The sequence below is a fragment of the Gallinula chloropus genome (assembly GCF_964237585.1).
Source record: "Gallinula chloropus genome assembly, chromosome: 27".
In the NCBI taxonomy this organism is placed as follows: Eukaryota; Metazoa; Chordata; class Aves; order Gruiformes; family Rallidae; genus Gallinula; species Gallinula chloropus.
In genome coordinates this window covers 3,237,060-3,253,599 of record NC_140112.1, presented here as the reverse complement: position 1 = coordinate 3,253,599, position 16,540 = coordinate 3,237,060, and the positions used below count along the sequence as shown (strand labels likewise).

At 52.4% G+C, this 16,540-nt stretch overlaps 2 protein-coding genes across 4 annotated transcripts in view; one reads left to right on the top strand and one right to left on the bottom strand.

Annotated features, from left to right (window-relative positions):
- The window catches only part of MAGI3 (membrane associated guanylate kinase, WW and PDZ domain containing 3), a gene marked incomplete at both ends in the record, with an annotated part of 55,073 nt that extends 51,037 nt beyond the window's left edge, over positions 1-4,036 (top strand). The window contains 2 exons of one of the 2 annotated variants that reach the window (XM_084275774.1): positions 467-605; positions 2,552-4,036. In XM_084275774.1, coding sequence (XP_084131900.1) covers positions 467-605; positions 2,552-3,639 — 1,227 coding nt within the window. Of the gene's footprint in view, positions 1-466; positions 606-2,006; positions 2,057-2,551 lie in introns of those variants that run through there. The other variant, XM_084275775.1, reaches the window with a different exon arrangement.
- Positions 4,037-6,053: 2,017 nt separating this feature from the next.
- On the bottom strand, positions 6,054-16,308 carry PHTF1 (putative homeodomain transcription factor 1; the record flags this gene model as incomplete). 2 transcript variants are annotated; one of them, XM_084276026.1, is made up of 19 exons in its annotated part: positions 6,054-7,025; positions 7,367-7,492; positions 8,044-8,139; positions 8,533-8,688; positions 9,331-9,417; positions 9,547-9,678; positions 10,276-10,548; positions 10,937-11,065; positions 11,398-11,619; positions 11,773-11,850; positions 11,931-12,104; positions 12,435-12,594; positions 12,923-12,985; positions 13,378-13,497; positions 14,270-14,429; positions 15,582-15,740; positions 15,990-16,059; positions 16,143-16,199; positions 16,264-16,308. In XM_084276026.1, the coding sequence occupies 19 exons, from the start codon at positions 16,306-16,308 to the stop codon at positions 7,005-7,007; spliced, it is 2,328 nt and encodes a 775-aa protein (XP_084132152.1). In that variant the 3' UTR covers positions 6,054-7,004. The 2 variants fall into 2 exon arrangements, with proteins under 2 accessions (XP_084132152.1, XP_084132153.1); XM_084276027.1 differs by lacking the exon at positions 12,923-12,985.
- Positions 16,309-16,540: the final 232 nt, after the last annotated feature.

The window sequence follows — 16,540 nt, the reverse complement described above, 5'->3', positions numbered from 1 at the left end:
CCTGCATAGCGGTGTGCTGTCCTGCCTGGAACAAACCCCTTTCCTCCCACACACCCATCCTGCCCTGGAGCATCCGGCTCTGCCTCACATGTGGAGCGGTTGCGGCACCACTTACCTGCTCAGAGGGACATAGGGAGGCACACGCTGGGTTTGATGTGTTCCCTCCCTCCCAGCCCATTCCAGCACGTGGCTGTGACTGTCTCATTGCTTCTTAATGAAAGGAAAGTGGGTTTAAGTATCCTGAGATCTCTCCTGGCTGAGCAGATGACCTGCATGAATTGCCCTGACCCACCACAGCGTTGCGTCGTGTTGGCAGCAGCAGCCCTGGGATGGTGGGGTGATGCTGCTGTTGCTGAGCAGCATCAGAGGCGAAGCAGCAGCATCTGTGCCTGTCGTTTTCTCTCTGCAGGAACAATCAGTCTGTGGTGCCAGAGGTTCACTAACCTGGTTGCTCTTTTCTTGTCAGGTCGGTGACCAAATAGTTGAAATTAACGGAGAGCCCACCCAAGGCATCACTCACACCCGAGCCATCGAGCTGATCCAGGCTGGAGGGAATAAAGTGCTGCTGCTGCTGAGACCGGGGACTGGCCTGATCCCAGACCACAGTATGTCATCTCTGGGGCTGTTTTGTTTCGAGGGTCTGGGGCAGTGGGTACAGTCTGAGGAGACTCAGCTGACAAGAGGTGGCAGCTCCCCTCTGATGGCTCTGCAGGCTGTTTGTGTGCTGGGGCAGAATGAATGGCTCCCAGGTACCTTGGAGCAGTGCACAGAGGGAATCACTGCCTGTTTGTAGTGGTAATAAGTTTCTCATCTCTGTCCAAGGTAATCAAGCTTTTCTATTAAAATGTGATAATTAACACTGATTGCCTTTTAATTTAAATTAAAATGATCTGATACAGTGCTCAGATCAAAATGCCCATATAGGATATTATTTCTGTGCAGATTCACTGCACTGTTTGTAGCCTTTTAAATTAGAGTGCTTTGTTTTTCAAAGCCAAAACTCAAGTGAGCTTCACTCCCAAACTGGTGTTGGTCTGTTTAAAGCTGTGACTTCTGCACCTACAACAGGAAAGCACAACTGTGTAGGCAGAGGAAAAGGGAGGGCAGAGAAGCAAGTCCTCATGGTGCTGAGTGGGGCTGTGGAGCGCAGAACTGATGGGTCTGGGTCTCTGTAGGAAATGCTCCAGAGCTGTAAATCAGAGGGGCTCAGGGCTGCAGCATGAACATGTTCATGATCATCTTCTAACCCTTGGTGCTGCCACCAAGGCTCTGAAATTGTGAGGCCACTTTCCCTGAGGAAAAGCTGCTCCCTCACCGTGACCATCACAGCTTCATCCTCTGAGTGTTGGGACACACGGTTGGAGACACCGAGTAGCACGTTGTGTTCAGCCATTTACAGATGGCACCTGGCACCCACTCCAGGGATAAAATCTGCTCAGGCCTCCTCTGTTCCTCCCTCTGGAGAGCCAGGAGATGGCCCGTAAGGTCCCACTGCCCAGCCTGGGCAGCAGAGTGCAGTTGGTGAGTTAGCACATGGCACAGAAACAGCCCATCTGTGAGCCACGGGGGCCTTGGGGCGTCCTGGGCCGGGTTCATCTCTCACTGCCTGACCGTGTCGTTGGGTGAAGGTGAAATGTGGTCCTGGTGCTCTGAGCCTCTTGCCAGGTTCTCCTCAAAGCCCAGTGGGACACGCAGGAGGGTAGGGTGCAGAGAGGGCACAGGGAGGGTGGCACAGGGGTGTCTGGCTTCTGTCCTGCCTCTCTTGTTCCCTGAAGCCTCCTGAGGCTCCTGTGGCAGAGAGAACCCGCTGCAGGAGCTGCCCTGACCAGCGCAGTGCCGGAGCCTGCAGCAGCTTCAGCAGTTTAGATGAGATCAGCAGCTGTGGAGAGGGGAAGGTTGTGTTGCCTCTTGCCTTGCTGTTAATCACACATTTCTGATTGAAGTCTTGCTTGCTGTACTCTGTGATTTTGGTATGTAGTTCTGGGCTTTTTCTCTTCCTCCTTCAGGTTTGGCTCCTTCCAGTCTGTGTCCCTACGTGAAACCTGAGCAACATTAAGGGCTTTCAGTGCTTTTCTTGGTTTTTCCTTAAAGACTTGGTAAATCTGCATGTCTTGTGTTTCATCTCTTCCTATTATTAAGTGCAGAGCTATGAATAACCTCAGCTTTTCACTGTTTCCAGTTTTCTCTTAGCAAAACGGTCTCAGTTCGTTTGGTTTTCTTACATTAAACAATGTAGGTCAGGGACTTTGTTTTGCTGTGTCGGCTCTAAAGTGCTGACACAAAACCCTGTCAGTGCTGCAGGGATCGTGCCAGCACCCCAAGCACAATTCTTTCCCAAAATCCCATCCTTAGGGTTGTTGGAGGTTGTAGAACAACACAACACAGAAACTGACTCAGTAAGACTTGAGAGTTTGCCACTACATAGTGTTACCTAAACTGAAGATTCCATGTAACACCCTGAGCTCCAGCAGAAGTTTCTGAAATAGGGGGTTTTATTTGTTTAATTATCTTTAGTAGTCACTTAGTCCAATCTGTCACTGTTCCTTTCCAGGTGATTGGGATAGTTACAGTCCATCTTCACCAAATGTAATATATGAAGAACAGTCACCATTATCTTCATCCTCACCTCCTGCTTCCCCATCCGAAGTGTGTTATTTACCAGTACCAGGAGAAGCTTTAACCAGAGTTCAGCTGTCTGAGGAACTGGAACAAGCAAAGAACACTGTGCCTGAAAAGATAAGCACTTTAACTGAAAACCAGTTTGAGATGAAGCCTCAGTCTTCTCCCCAGAGAACAAAGAACAGATGGGAACGACCCTCCAGCCCTGGGTTTGAAATCACAAAAGGTAGTTTGGAATTAGGGACCAGAAGAGACAGATCTGCGAGTCCAGAGAAGTTAGTGGCTGCTGAGGGACACACTCACAGAGGATTCCACAGCCCCAGAAACAGGGACCCTGAAGACAGCTACAGCAATCTCTCCCATAAACCCGACAGCTCCAGAAGGAGTGAGAGCAAACCCCCAGAAACCAACAGCAGTGACAACAGAGAGTGTTGCAGTGGGAATGGAGGCAGGTCTGCCAGTCCCCAGAAGCACCTTGGTAAGCCAGGAAACGCAGACACAGTCTGCAGGTTACAGGAATATCAGGACAGAACAATCAGTCGTGATAAGACGACGACTGTTGAGCAGTTGACAGGTGGAAATGGTAAAACAGGAGTCGCCAGGAAAGACACGAAGCAGAAAGCGTCTGGAAGGAGGGAAGGGTGGTCTCCAGAGCGGCAGCACGCAGCACGTGGAGAGAATCACCTTCTCCTCAGTGACTCCAGGAGAAACGCAGCTGGAGATGAAAGGATAAAGAAGTCCAAGGCTGGAGAGCCAGGTTGCAGCAGGTTCAAAGCTTCCAGCCTTTCCAACATTCCACTGCTGTCCACGGAGAAGCCGAAGTGGCTGGAGACACAGGAGACTCTGACACTGCACAGACACCGGCACATGGAGCTGCCCCACGAAACCAAAGAGGAGGGAATTCCCCACTCTGAGAGTGGTTCTCTGGTCAAGAAAACACCCATAACTCCTGGACCTTGGAGGGTCCCAGGTACGTGCAAAGTCACCCAGACCGCAGGTGTGGCCGAGAAGCGGGTGTGACTGACACTGTGTTGGGAACAGGTTTCCATCCAGTTTCTAAAGGATCATCCAGACACCTGGTTGGTTTTCACAGAGTTGTCAGGTTTTTCAGCCACTGGCTGAAGGGTGAGAAGCGTTTGGTTGGTTCTTAAATGATCTGAGCTGCATGAAGGACCTTTGGGATTGCTTCAATGAAACTCTTCCCTAAGCTGCTGTCCCCTGTCCTCTCCAGGGCGGTGTTCTGCTGCTCTCCACGTTGCACTGCTCCGGCTTTCTCAGATAGTATTGTGAGTTTCTGAACAAAGTTATTTAATGCCTGTATTGCCAATGTGATCATGACTCACTTCTTGTTCGTGTGCCAAGTTATATCTGCTGTATCCTGTCAATTCAACCCTCCTCATAGGTATTCCAGCCACAGAAAGGCCAGGTTGTCTCTGAAGTGGGTATTCCCTCAAGAGCATGTTGCATGTTTACATAAGGAAGCACACGTGTTCTTACTGGTCCAGTAAGAAGATGGGTGAGTTGGTTCTATCACTTCTAGAGCAGCAAATGAGCCACTGATGCTGTTCAATCAAAGTCTTTTCTTAAATTTTTATACCTGCTGCAGAATGGTGTAGATAAAATTATATTTGACATAATCGAGGTTTTGTAACTTTGCTTTTTATGGACACAGCAGAATTGCTTTATTTTCTTGATTCCTAAGGATGCTTTTAACAACTGTCTGCAAACATCTGTCTGAAAAGCGAAAATTCTGGGTTCTGTTAAATAACAACCCTCCCTCCTTGGGGTTCCCTGTGGCACCGTGTTGTCCCAGCGTTCTCTGTAGGTGCAGTGAGCACACCCCTATCGTGGGGCTTGTTGCAGTGCTGTACACTGAAGTAAGTCCCATCTTTAATCATTTAATGCTCGTTAGGAGTCGGATTTTCCCCTCTGTAGAGGTAACAACTGACCCTTGGGATGGAACCAACCAACTGCTGTAGCAGCTCCTGAAGTGAAGTTCTTGCCTGGGTATGTTTGAAGTCTCCCATGTGTTGCTTTGCCAGTGTGAGCTGTTCTGGGAGCGCTCAACAGGCAGATACCTGAGGTACTGGTGACTGTTGTTGGGCTGTAGGACAGTGTTTGATGGGGCGTTACAGCCACATCAGTCCTGTGGCTGTGAGAAGCTGCAGAAATCAAAGGGGTTTATTTCTTTGTAGCTTTAGTGATGGTTCCCTGAGCCGTTGGGTTTTAACAACCATGGAACGGGGGTAAAGGAGCCTGTTGGGCCAGGGTGCAGGAGAAGGATGTAGAAAAGGTGAAGATTTACTGGTGTCAAACACCAGCCTGACACCAGTTGCTGTTGGAAAGTGAGGATCTTGTTTGGGCTTTGAAACATTTAATGTCTTTGAAGCGTAACGGAGCCCCATGACTCAGTTCTGAGTTGGGTTCTTTAGAAGCACAGATGACTACTCAGTTTAAACAAAGACTTAAAATTCAATCGGCTTTCAAGCAGCTCTGAACTGGGCTCTGCTGCTGGACGTTGGGTGATCCATGGAGATGTGCTGCACAGCGTAACGTGTACAAGTACTCCCTGGGGTGGAGTATGACTGTGAAAATATTTAATACTTTGAAGTAGCCTATGTAGATATTAACCATGTATTCTTAACAAGAGAGTGTTTTATGTTCAGTTGTATGCACTTGCCCTGACCACGAGTACAGTAACAAATTCAGCCGTTCATACGAAGGTGAATTAGCGCCACTGAATCCCTCCCACCAGCTGCCCCTGTGTTTTCTGTATGTTAATGTGACCTGATTTAGCATCTTACCTGTGTGTGATTTCTCCTTCCATAGAGCTTGTACTTGTACTTACTGTATGAGATGACTTAGCAACGTGGCCTTGGAATGCTGAGCAATGTATGGATGTACTGGGTGTAAATGTTTATATACTGTACAGCACCTTTATACATACTTCTGAGGTTCTGACTAGAGAGAGACCTGTAAATCGCTCATTATTTTTTATATAGATATTAAAAAGAAACTCCAGTTCATGACCTGTTGGTTCTGCACTGTATAAAGTAGATTCCTTGTTGGTGTGATGCTTTGAGCAGCTCAGTCGGGTGACCCAGGTTCTACCCACAAACACAACACTCTTCTGGAAAAGAAATGCAGTTTATTATTGGAGTAACAAATGTTTGGCAGAGGTATCATAAAAATCAAGTCATGTAGAAACAGCTGTCAGTCATTAAATACTTGTCCTGTAGGTTTATTTGTACATTTTGATATATAAAGCTGTCATCTCCTTTTAGACCTCACAACTCTTCCTTGCACAGGAAACAGCTGTGAACAACTCACCACCAAAAGTCCTGATGCCACCATACCCCTTGCTAGAGGGAAGGAAGCTTGAGGGGGGTCTCTGAGTGTCCTGGTCCCTGCAGGGTGGGACAGGGTGGGCTCTGAAGGTCCCTCCCAGCCTCACCCATTCTGTGATTCTGAGCTGGGCCCGGTTCCTCCCTTGTTCCTTTCCCATCACTGGCACAAGACAACAGGTGAGTTACAGGGAACACGGGTTCCCAGCGGTGCCTCTGGAACGTTGTGTCTCTGCTTTGCCCTTTGTGAACGTGGGTCTGTCTGTGGGTGAGGAAACTCTGCCCTGAGTCTCACAACAGATCCCATCATCCGACTCCAGTGCCAGGCAAGGGCACAAGTTCCTGCACAAGGGGCCTCAGGGTTCCCTGGGCACCCATGCAACACCCATGCTGGGGCTGTGCAGCTCTTCACACCCAACTAGTGTTTTCAGGAAAGGCTGACCTAAACCAGGCACCATCAACCCATGACAGTGCTTGGCCACCACCACGGAGGCAGCAGCATTCCTCTTGTGCAGGATGAATGTCCCACAGTACTTCAGGGTAAAGAGACAAAGCCTCCCACATGCTGAGCTTGGAAGGAAGGAAATACCCTTCAGCAGGTTCAGTGTCCTTCAAGCATCTGAGTGGCACCAGTCTGAGCAAAGCCCCTCAGGACATCTCAGGGCAGGGATGGAGCCAGAGGACTGCCCCACCTCCTCCCACAGGCAGTCGGATTGAGCAGTGTTGAGGCCACTGTAGCTGTCACCAGTCCCTTGTGAGGCCCTCCTGGCGTTTCCTGTTTCCCCACCCCACAGGTGCAGTTCAGCTGTTTTCAGTGCCAGCTCCTAGTGTTTGGCCCCATGAATTCTGCTTGAGGCTGTGCGTGTGCCGGGGCTGGTCTCACTCATCAGACCAGTAAAGCAGAGGGAGAAATGCTGATACATACGCTGGGCAGCTGCCTGAGGAATCCCTGTTACAGCTCTGCAGCAGTAGTTGCTCACACACTGGTCACCTCCTCTGGTCTGTCCTGGGGAGGGGGCTCAGTGCTGAAGTTTGGTCAGCTCAGGGTTTGATTTTCCACAACTGAAGAGAGAGACTGAGAGTGAGGATGGGGCAGGAGCCAACAGTCCAAGTGCATCGTGTCTACAGGTAAGAGTTGGTCTGTGCCCACCCCACGTTGAACCCTCTGTGCAGGGAGCTCTGCTTTCACAGCATGAGCCACAGGACGACCCTTCCTTCCCAAGGGAAGGTGCCCAGGCTCTGACTGAGGGTGCCAAAGACCTGAATGGGGCTGAAATTTAAGTGAGCCCCATGTCCCACCCCCCCATGCCTGGCCCAGGGAGCTGGAGATTCATTCCAGGGGGCTGAGTCCCAGCCATGACCTTTCTGCTCAGGAGGGATGTGGCAGTGGCAGTTACACTTACCCTGATGTTGAATCCCAGAAGATCACTTATAACACCTGAGACAGCAGAGAGTATCACAACACGTGTTATATTGTAGATTAAGGGGTTCATGGTCAGGCCATACAGCCGAAATGGAGTGTCCAACTCCTGCAGAGAAAGGGAAGAAAAGCCCTTCAGCCAACCAGAAGCAATTAACCTCCTGACGTTCAGCCTCACGCTGCACTCAGACAGACTTTACTCCACGTGTGTAACCTAAACACAGGCACAGCAACTCCTGCTCCCAGCTCAGACACATTTTCCAAGAGCCATGTGGAACCTGGAGCACCTTTGTAGCACCTGCAGAACGTGAGCACCACACACAGGCTCTGGCCTTTCTCTACACTCAGTTCTGTGGCTCTTTCCAAATCTCTGCCACTGTCAACAAACTGCAGCTGCTGAAGGGAAATGAGATCTGAGCAGCAGAGAGATGCTGCACTTGTAACCTCTGCTAAATCACAGTGAGCTGCTACTAATTGAATGGCTGCAGCACTAATTAACCAGAACGCTCGTAGAGCTTGATCCTGGGCCCCTGCTGTAGGAGCACAGGAGAAACTGCCCCTGTCAGAACTCTTCTCATCAAGGAAAGAGCAAAACCACAGTCATTGGCATTAGTCCTTGTGGCAATAAAACTTGACAGCTGACTGCAGAGAGCAGCTTACCTTCAGGAGCTTTGTAGAGAGCTTCAAAACATTGTTCACTAGAGACAGTTGCTCCTTCTTGTTTGGCTTCTTCTCCATCTTCAGGTACAAGTTTATCTGTAACACAGCCATTGCCAAGGTGAGGTTAGTCCCAACTCCTTCACAACACAGGGAAATCAGAGCCTTATTTTTGTGTGTGTCACTCCCAAGGAGCTGGTGCACCACAGAGAGGAACTGAGCAGTGGTAGCACTCCTCTCTTTCTGGCTGATGTGGCTAATGTGTTCACCCAAAGACACAAAGAATCCAGAATTTTAAGGCTTTGAGTCAATCTCAGTGTTGAACAGCCTGTCCCTCCCCAGCTGCACAGGGGCTTTGTGCCTCCTGTCCAGCACATGTTGTTACTGCTACATTTTCAAACTGGCTTCCAGTATTGTTAAACTGGTTTGAAATGCAGTAATTAATCCAAACAGGCCACACAGCCAAAGGGAGAATAAGCTAAATGGATATACCTGTTCAGTGAGCAAGATGGAAATGTTACTGTATTTCTTGTTGGTTTCAGAGCCCAGAGATGCCAGGCGTAGTAAAAAGAGCAGCAGTGCTGCCTCCCAGATCAGGAACTCCCAGTTGTAGGCTGCATTCAGAAAGGTTTTGTGACCCTTAAGAACCTGCATGGGAAAAAGAAACAGCCCATGTCAGTGAGAAGGAACACACCCCCTCCTGGGAGCAGCAGGAGAGCAGAGCCCCATCCTGAACACCTCGTGCTCTGTGGCTGCTGCCAGGTCTGCCCTTCACGTGGGGCTCACTCGTGTCACTGTGGTACAGGAAAAGGTCTCCTTTCTAACCTGGCATTAGCTTGGAAGGTGATTTTTTTTTTCTCTGTTGAGAAAAGGAGGCTTGTTTGCTCCCTGTCCTCCCTCTTTCCAGCTAGCTGGTAGTAAAAGTCTTTCCCTGTGTGCCCACTGGCAGCCTCAGCCTTCCACAGCCGGGCTGAGCCACACGTTGTCAGCAGGGCTGGGATTGTCACTCCCTCCACAAGCCTGAGCCTCAGACAAACCACCACAGCAGCCAGTCAGAGTCCTGTCCTGTGCACAAACACCCGTGTCCTGAGTTCTAGGGTGTGACACCCCCTCAGCAAACAGCAGACAAACACTGCTGCCAACTAAACATTACAAAGCTTTTAAAGGGTGCAAACCCCTCCACATGACTTTGGAGACGAACAGATCAAGCACCAGGCCAGCTGGCAAAAGAAAAGAGAAAAGCCTCCAGTAGTTTGGGGGTTTCCCTCTTTTTTAAACCCAAACTCTCACCTGGGCACAGCATATGAAAGCGATGGAAAGAGCCAGTAAGAAGACTGAGGATACAACAACATCCACGGATCGCTGGGGGCCTCGGCGCTGCAGAAGCAAAGGCAGAGTCAGCCCTGAGAGCTGTGAGGTTGGGGCTCACCAGGAGCAGCTCTCACAGCGCTGTCATCAGGTACATGTACACTGAGACTGTTACAGCCTCCTGGGCCCAGAGCTCACCTTCAGATAGGAGCGAAGGGACAGCCAGATCTTGATGTTTTCTACCTTCTTGAGCCTGAAGTGAGGGATCTCGTATTTCCTGGCTTTCCGAGCAGACGTGATGTGACTGAAAAGCTTGGCAAACAAAAACCTCTGCAGATCAAAACCAGAAGACACACACAGGCAAAGGGAGATGAGTCTAAACCAGAACAGACTGCTTGGGATTGCGTAGCAGTAACGGGCAGCCCGGTGGCACGGGGGGACCTTGGGACACAACCTCTGGGGTAGGCGACAGCAGGTGGAACTGCTGTCACCATAACAGATCAGCCACAAAGCCCCAGCTACAGTGGTAAATAAAACCCCAGCTGCCTACAGCTGCTCTGACACAGCCACTACCCACTGTCACCAGAGAGCTGGATGCACCAACTACCGAACGCTCCATCTCAGAACAGGCAGGGAGTGGGCTGTTCCTTCCTCACTCACAGCTCCGTGCTGCCAGTCACTTCCACACACACAGTGACACTTCAGGGTGCTAAACAGAGGGTTATTTTGGCCCTAGGGGCCAGAAGGGTTCTGTCAGGTCTGTGACTGATGAGCAGGACTCTTACCTGATCCCCCTGCCTAAACTTCTGGGGCCCCCTTACCAGCCCTGATGCCTCAGCTTGCTCATATCACCAGCGCCCTCAGCAGCAGGTTTGGCAGAGCAGCTGCTCCAGGGTGCACAAAAAGCAACAGCTCCTTTACACCCACCTGTTTGTATGTTCTCTCAGCCACACACATCATGAAGAAAAACATCCATGTTAAGCAAAGTCTCTCCAGGAAGTTGATGGCAGCCAAGACCATGACCGGGGCGCTGGCGGGTGCTCCACAGAAGATGTGCACGAGCTCCTTCAGAGACACAGAGCACAGCTGCTCCAGGTTATCTGCTCGGAAGAGCCTGTAGAGGAATGGCAGGAATGCTAATCCAATGGTGATGATGTTTCCCAGCATTTGGTAGCCCACTCCTTGCTGGTAGGCATTAACCTGGCAAACAGGAACAGAAGTAGGATGAGTACCTGGGGTTTCACATCAAGGCATGTTGTTGTGGCAGCAATTAATTCTACCAAGCATTTAGTTCCCCTTCCCTTTGAAGGGTGTAGCCAAAAAGAATTCCAGCCATTTCTGTCCAAACCCAACAACAATCAGTCAGTAAATAATAAACCCACCACCCTCCCACGCTGCAGAGACACAGCCAACAATAATCAGCATTCATTAGTCTTCACCAGAAACTCCTAAACCTTGGTTTCCCACATAAGATCATCTGGACAAGTGTATTAGGCATTGAGATGGGGCCAGTTTCACCCTGCACTTTGTATCTGGATGTACAGCCTTGCTTTTTAAAGCGTGAGGGAGAGGTTCCAATGCCTCTTACCCTGCTCATGATGATCCCACTGATGTCCAACACTGACATGTCCACCTTCTTGCAGTCGCTCCCCTCCCAGATCAGGGCACTCACTTTGGCTGACGCTGGACTCGTGTTCTGCAGCCAGAACAGATGGTTCTACAGAAGAGACAAGAACACAAGAGGTGTATAACCTATGCCTGTCCCAGTAGTAAAGGACACCTTTTCCTAAAAAGCATTTGGATTAAGAGGGGGATTCCAAATCTGTCTTGGGGTGAAATACTTTGGTTTGGGATTAGCAGTGGTCCAGGTAACACCAGGGAAAGAGGGAGCTGATCACTGACACTTTAGATCAGCACGGCTGGGGCAGCATTAGGTCACACCAAGAGGGCTCAGCTGTCTGTCCTGTTACCTGGGCAGACAGGGAGGAAGCAGGAGCGTGTGGAATCTGAATTCAGAGTGTTCTCAGGGACCAGACACCAACAACAAACCTGCTGGAAAACATCGTTCTCAGCCGCTTTCACGGGGTCCCTCCTGGTGCCTCTCACAGCCGCGTCCTCGCTGTCGCTGGTGCAGGACGAGCGGCACTCTGGCCCGTGCAGCAGATCGTCCCACAGCATGTCCTCTGTCTCAGAGTCGTGGCGAGTGCTCTCCGAGTCTCTCCGGGTCACGCTGCAGCTCCGGGATCCAGCACTGGCACAGGACCTGGAGTCCTTGGAGAAGGAGCAGAACTCAGCCAGCACAGCCCCCCCAGCCGACCGGCAGAACCACCCCTTCCTCCCCCACCAGCAATCAGCCACCTCTGCTCACACCCTCCTCAGGCCAACTGGCAAAGCATCACTGCTGTGATGGTTTTTCACACATACCTGACTGTATAAAGTGGATTCCAGCTCAGATTCCACAACACTGTCAGAGTCCCTGGCCCCTTTAAGGACTTGCTTGACCTGCCAAAACCAAAGGAAAACCAGCTCGTTATCCACAGCAAAAAGCTGTGTGGAAATCAGCAGGAATTCAACACGAGTACCTGTGAGACAGCCTGGTTCAGAGAAACAAGGGGCCTCTTTTGCTTCTCTTCATAGCTGTTGTCACTGGAGACCCCTTCCACACTCTGGCGCAACAAGACCCTTTGAGCGGTCGCTTCAGCATCCTCCTCGCTGGAAAGCTCATCAGAAACACCACCCCTGATGGCAGAGTCACCCTACAAACACAGCACTCCAGTGAGACTGAGGCACCGATGAGGGGCCACCCTGCACCCCCCCCAAACCCAGGGCTCAAAGCCATGCTGGTGCTACACTGGTCTGCACCGTCACCCCCAGTTAACCTGCAGCAGCCAGCAGAAGCCCATCTCCAGAGGGACAGGACAAAGTCCCTACCCCCCCTTGCCAGAGGGAATGAGAGGGAATGTTGGGTGGGGTAGAGCTGGATTTGGGGCAAGGGCAGGGAAGAGGTGGCGGCAGCAGCTCCCAGCACTCGGAACAGCACTCGGAGGACACTGACTGTTGTGACTTTGGATCCTTCCTGCCAGTACCTGATGGCTCTTTTCCCCATCAGAAAGCTTCTGTTTCTCTTTGAGGTGCAGCAGCCTGTACTCAGATCTGCCCTGTCTGTGTTTAACACCGTTGTTCACAGCATTCACTCCACTTTCTGTCTCAGTCCCTTTCTCAGCTACCAGCTTTCCTCTTCTAATCCTGTGAGAGAAAATAGAATGAACTGCTTTTATGTCAGAGAAAGGCTCTTTGAGGAAAACATCATGGTCTCCTCCACTTGCCACACAAGTACAACATTCAGCCATACAGCAAAGGGAACATGTAAGAGTCTTCTGCCAACAGGCTCTTGGTGTCCCGATTCTGCTGCACAGACTCGTGTCTGCTCCCCTCTCACTGGACGGTTCCTCTGTGGCTCTAATGGCATCTCAAAACTTCTAAACCAAGAGGGATGTTCTTTCTTATTTTGAAAAAAAACTAGCTAAGAGCAATTCAGAAGACAAGAGGTGCTCATCAAGAGAAAGGGACTCACCTGAGAAAACAGTAGGAGACGACGAAATACCATCCCAAAGAATCCATCCTCCTCCTGGAGTGACTTTTAGAAAAAGGAAGGTGGCAAAGTGGGATGACTATCCAAGCAACTTAAACTAGAAGGCACAACTGCCCCTGGAGATCAGGTAGGGCAGTAGTGGGATTTGAGTGTACACATTCAAGAGAGGTCACTTGCATGACAAATACAAATCAGCTCTGCCACTTCCTGCAGCTCATCTACTGCTCAGCTGCAGCGAGAGACACAGTGATCTCCTAATAAGGACACACCAAAATTCAGGGGGAATCAGCCTCCTGCAGTACCAAGAGTGCTTTTTAGCTCAAAAGAAACTAACTTTGAGGGGCTGTGTGCCATCATACACCCTGTCTTCCTTTCCCAGGTATGGAACTGTTTGTGGCACCGCTACACACAGAGCAAACCCAGTGCAGACCACGTACCTCCTTTGGAAGAGCATGCTGAACACATGGTTAAGAAGGGATGCAGACTCAGACTGCTCCTCTTTACTGGTTCTGTCAGACCAACTGTTCCCATCTACACCCACAGACTTGCGTAACTTCCTGGTTTTTAAGAAAAGGAGAGTGAAGTTTGCATGGCAAGACACTTGCAGGGTGTTCTTCAGAGGTCTAAGCCAGACTTTAATAGCTTTTTAGATGCTCTTTTGACTAAGTCATGCAGACAGAATGCTTATGTCCAAGTAAAATACATTTTATTTAGATTAACAGAGGCTATGCCCATACCTACAGGAATCAGTACTGGGGAAGGATGCAACAGACAAAATACAGACTAAATCCGGACAAAATCTCTGCTGTAGGAATCTAAGGGATGCAGAACTCTACCCACACCCATCCTCCTGTGTTCAAACACTTAAACTGAGCCAGACACCTAACAGTTAATGTCTAGAAGAGCCCTAGGAAGTCTCCCAGCAGTGAGCCCACCACAGCCACCTCCCTCATCATCCTCCTGCTCCCAACACACACCAGCAGCTCCCTGCAGTCAGGGCCAGCAGGACACCAGGCTGGTCTGCAGAGAGACGTCTTTCTACACAGGATGCTGCTCTCTGGCCACAAGAAAGAAACTGTTTCTAAGAGCCACTTTAGAAACAACAAAGGCCCAACTGACAACTAAACCAGAGCTACGGCAGCCCGCTACGTGAGCTGCACTTCTCTTGGTTAAAGGAAGATTAAGAGCAAGCCAGGAAGCACTCATTTTTTCCATGTATGGTTAAATGGCCTATTCACATAAAATTAGAAGATCTTTACCCATTAATTCTGCCACAGGCAATCCATCACATGCTTTAACAGCACCAGCTGACCCCCTCACCCCACTCACCTCCTCCGCCTGCCGAGGCCGTTGCTCCCTGAAGGTCTGTTGATCTGGGTGGACACAATCTGACAGTGAACAGTTCCCATCAGTAACATCAGGCACAGCGGTCCCAGGACTTCACTTGCATTCACAACAGGCACCATGAAATACAACACCACTGCTACGACTGAAGAGGAGAACATGGTATCAGAGGCAGAAATTAAGAGCATGGCCCAGCTCTTCTGGGTTAACCACTGTCCTGGTCCCAGCAGGGCATTTCCCTCCTAGCAGCAGGTACAGGGCTGGGGTTTGGGTTTAGGATGACAATCAGGTCAGTAACACACCCGTGTTTTCAGCAAGCAGTCAAGGACTTGTCAGCTTCACAGGCTGCCCTGCCAAGGGGAAGGCAGAGGACACCCAAAAAGCTGGGGGGACACAGCCAGGGCAGGTGAGCCAGGCTGGCCCAAGGGACATTCCACACCCTGCACCACCATGCCACACGTAACTGGCTTGGGCTGGGAGGTGGTGTGGCTCAGGAACTAGCTGAGTGCTGGGTTCAGGTGCTGGGAGGTTGTGCTGCTGAGCATCGCTTATTCCTTATCACCTTCCCTCTCTGTCCTGACAAACTGCCTTTATCTCAACCCACGAGTTTCAGGTAGTTGTAGGTGGGGAGAAGGTCTCCCCTCAGCCTCCTCTTCTCCAGGCTGAATGGCCCCAGCTCCCTCAGCTGCTCCTCAGAGGATTTGCCCTCCAGCCCCTTCCCCAGCCTGGTTGCCCTTCTGTGGACTCGCTCCAGGACCTCCATGTCCTTCTGACGGTGAGGAGCCCAGAACTGGACCCAGCACTGGAGGTGCAGCCTCACTAATGCTCAGTACAGGGACACAATCCCCTCCCCAGACCTACTGGCCACACTGTTTTTGACACAAGCCAGGATGCCATTGGCCTTCTTGGCTGCCTGGGCACACTGCTGGCTCATGTTCAGCCTGCAGTCACCCAACACCCCCAGGTCCTTCTCTGCCTGACAGCTCTCCAGCCAGCCTCCCCCAGCCTGTAGCGCTGCAGGGGTTTGTTCTGTCCCACGTGCAGCTCTCTGCCCTTGCCCATGTTAAGCCTCATCCCGTGGGGCTCAGCCCAACACTTTACCTGTTTCCTCCTGCTCCTCCCCCCTTCGCTGCGGGGCAGCGGGCGGCTGTGTGAGCTGCTGAGGGGGTCACACCAGGCAGCTCTTCACTTCCACCCTGCTCTACCACCCCTGCCCACGGGCACAGCTCGGCCAGGATCCCGTGCCTGAGGCTACAGCACGTTCCCCTCGGGGAGAGGCCCCCGCGGCCGCCCTCACCCTGCATGACGTAGAGCAGCAGCAGCCAGGTGAAGATGCGCTGGGAAGTGACCTGGATCCACCAGCGGCTGAACAACGGGAAGAACACCACCCGCACGATCCCCTTCCGAGTCAGCGACGTCCAGGGGATTTCGGGCTTGGCTTTGGCGAACGTCGAGCCTCCCCAGTCAAAGGACAGGCAGAGGCGTCACCAGCGCGGCCCGCACCGACCTCCCGGCCTCGCGGGAAGGGGGCGGCGGGGCGGGTGCAGCCTCGGCCGCTCGTCCCGTCCCGCCGGACCCCCCCCTGCGGCAGCCCCCGGTCTCACCCGGCCCCGCTCCCACCGAAAGGCCCCGAGCTCCGCCCGCCGCCGCCTCCGGGGTCCCGGCGCTCCTTCTGCGCCCTGGCGGCGCCTCCCCGGCCGCTCACCTCGGATCAGATCCACGTCGATCAGGTCGGGCTGCAGGCGGCCCCGCCTCCTGGGCTGGCTCCGGAGGCCCTGCGGAGCCGCCAACAAGGCCCGTTAAGCGCCGGGCGGGCCGGGCCCGCGCCGCGGCGGGAGCGCGCGGCCGCCGCCGTTACCTTCATCTCCGTCTGCTCCAGGGACTTCTCCCATACCTGCTGGTCGTAGGCCCCGATCTGGAAGGAGAGGAGGCTGAAGGCGCGGCCGGGCCCGCGCCCACCCGCGCCGCGCCGCACTCACCTTCTTCTGGTACCAGGAAATGGCGTCGCCGCCGGGAGAGGCCATGGGGCGGCCCCGGTTACCGGCGCCCCGCGCCGCACACCGCCGCGCTCGGCGCTCAGCTGCGCACGCCTGCCCCGCCCCGCCCCAGGCAGCGCCAGGAGAGCGCCGAGCGCGCCGCCTCTACCGGCAGCGCGAAGACACCCGGGTCCCCCCCCCCCCCAAAACCCCGCCCCGGGCCCAGCAGCGCGATGAGCCGCCTCGGGACGCGGCCTGGAGCGCAGCCCCGGCCCCCCCC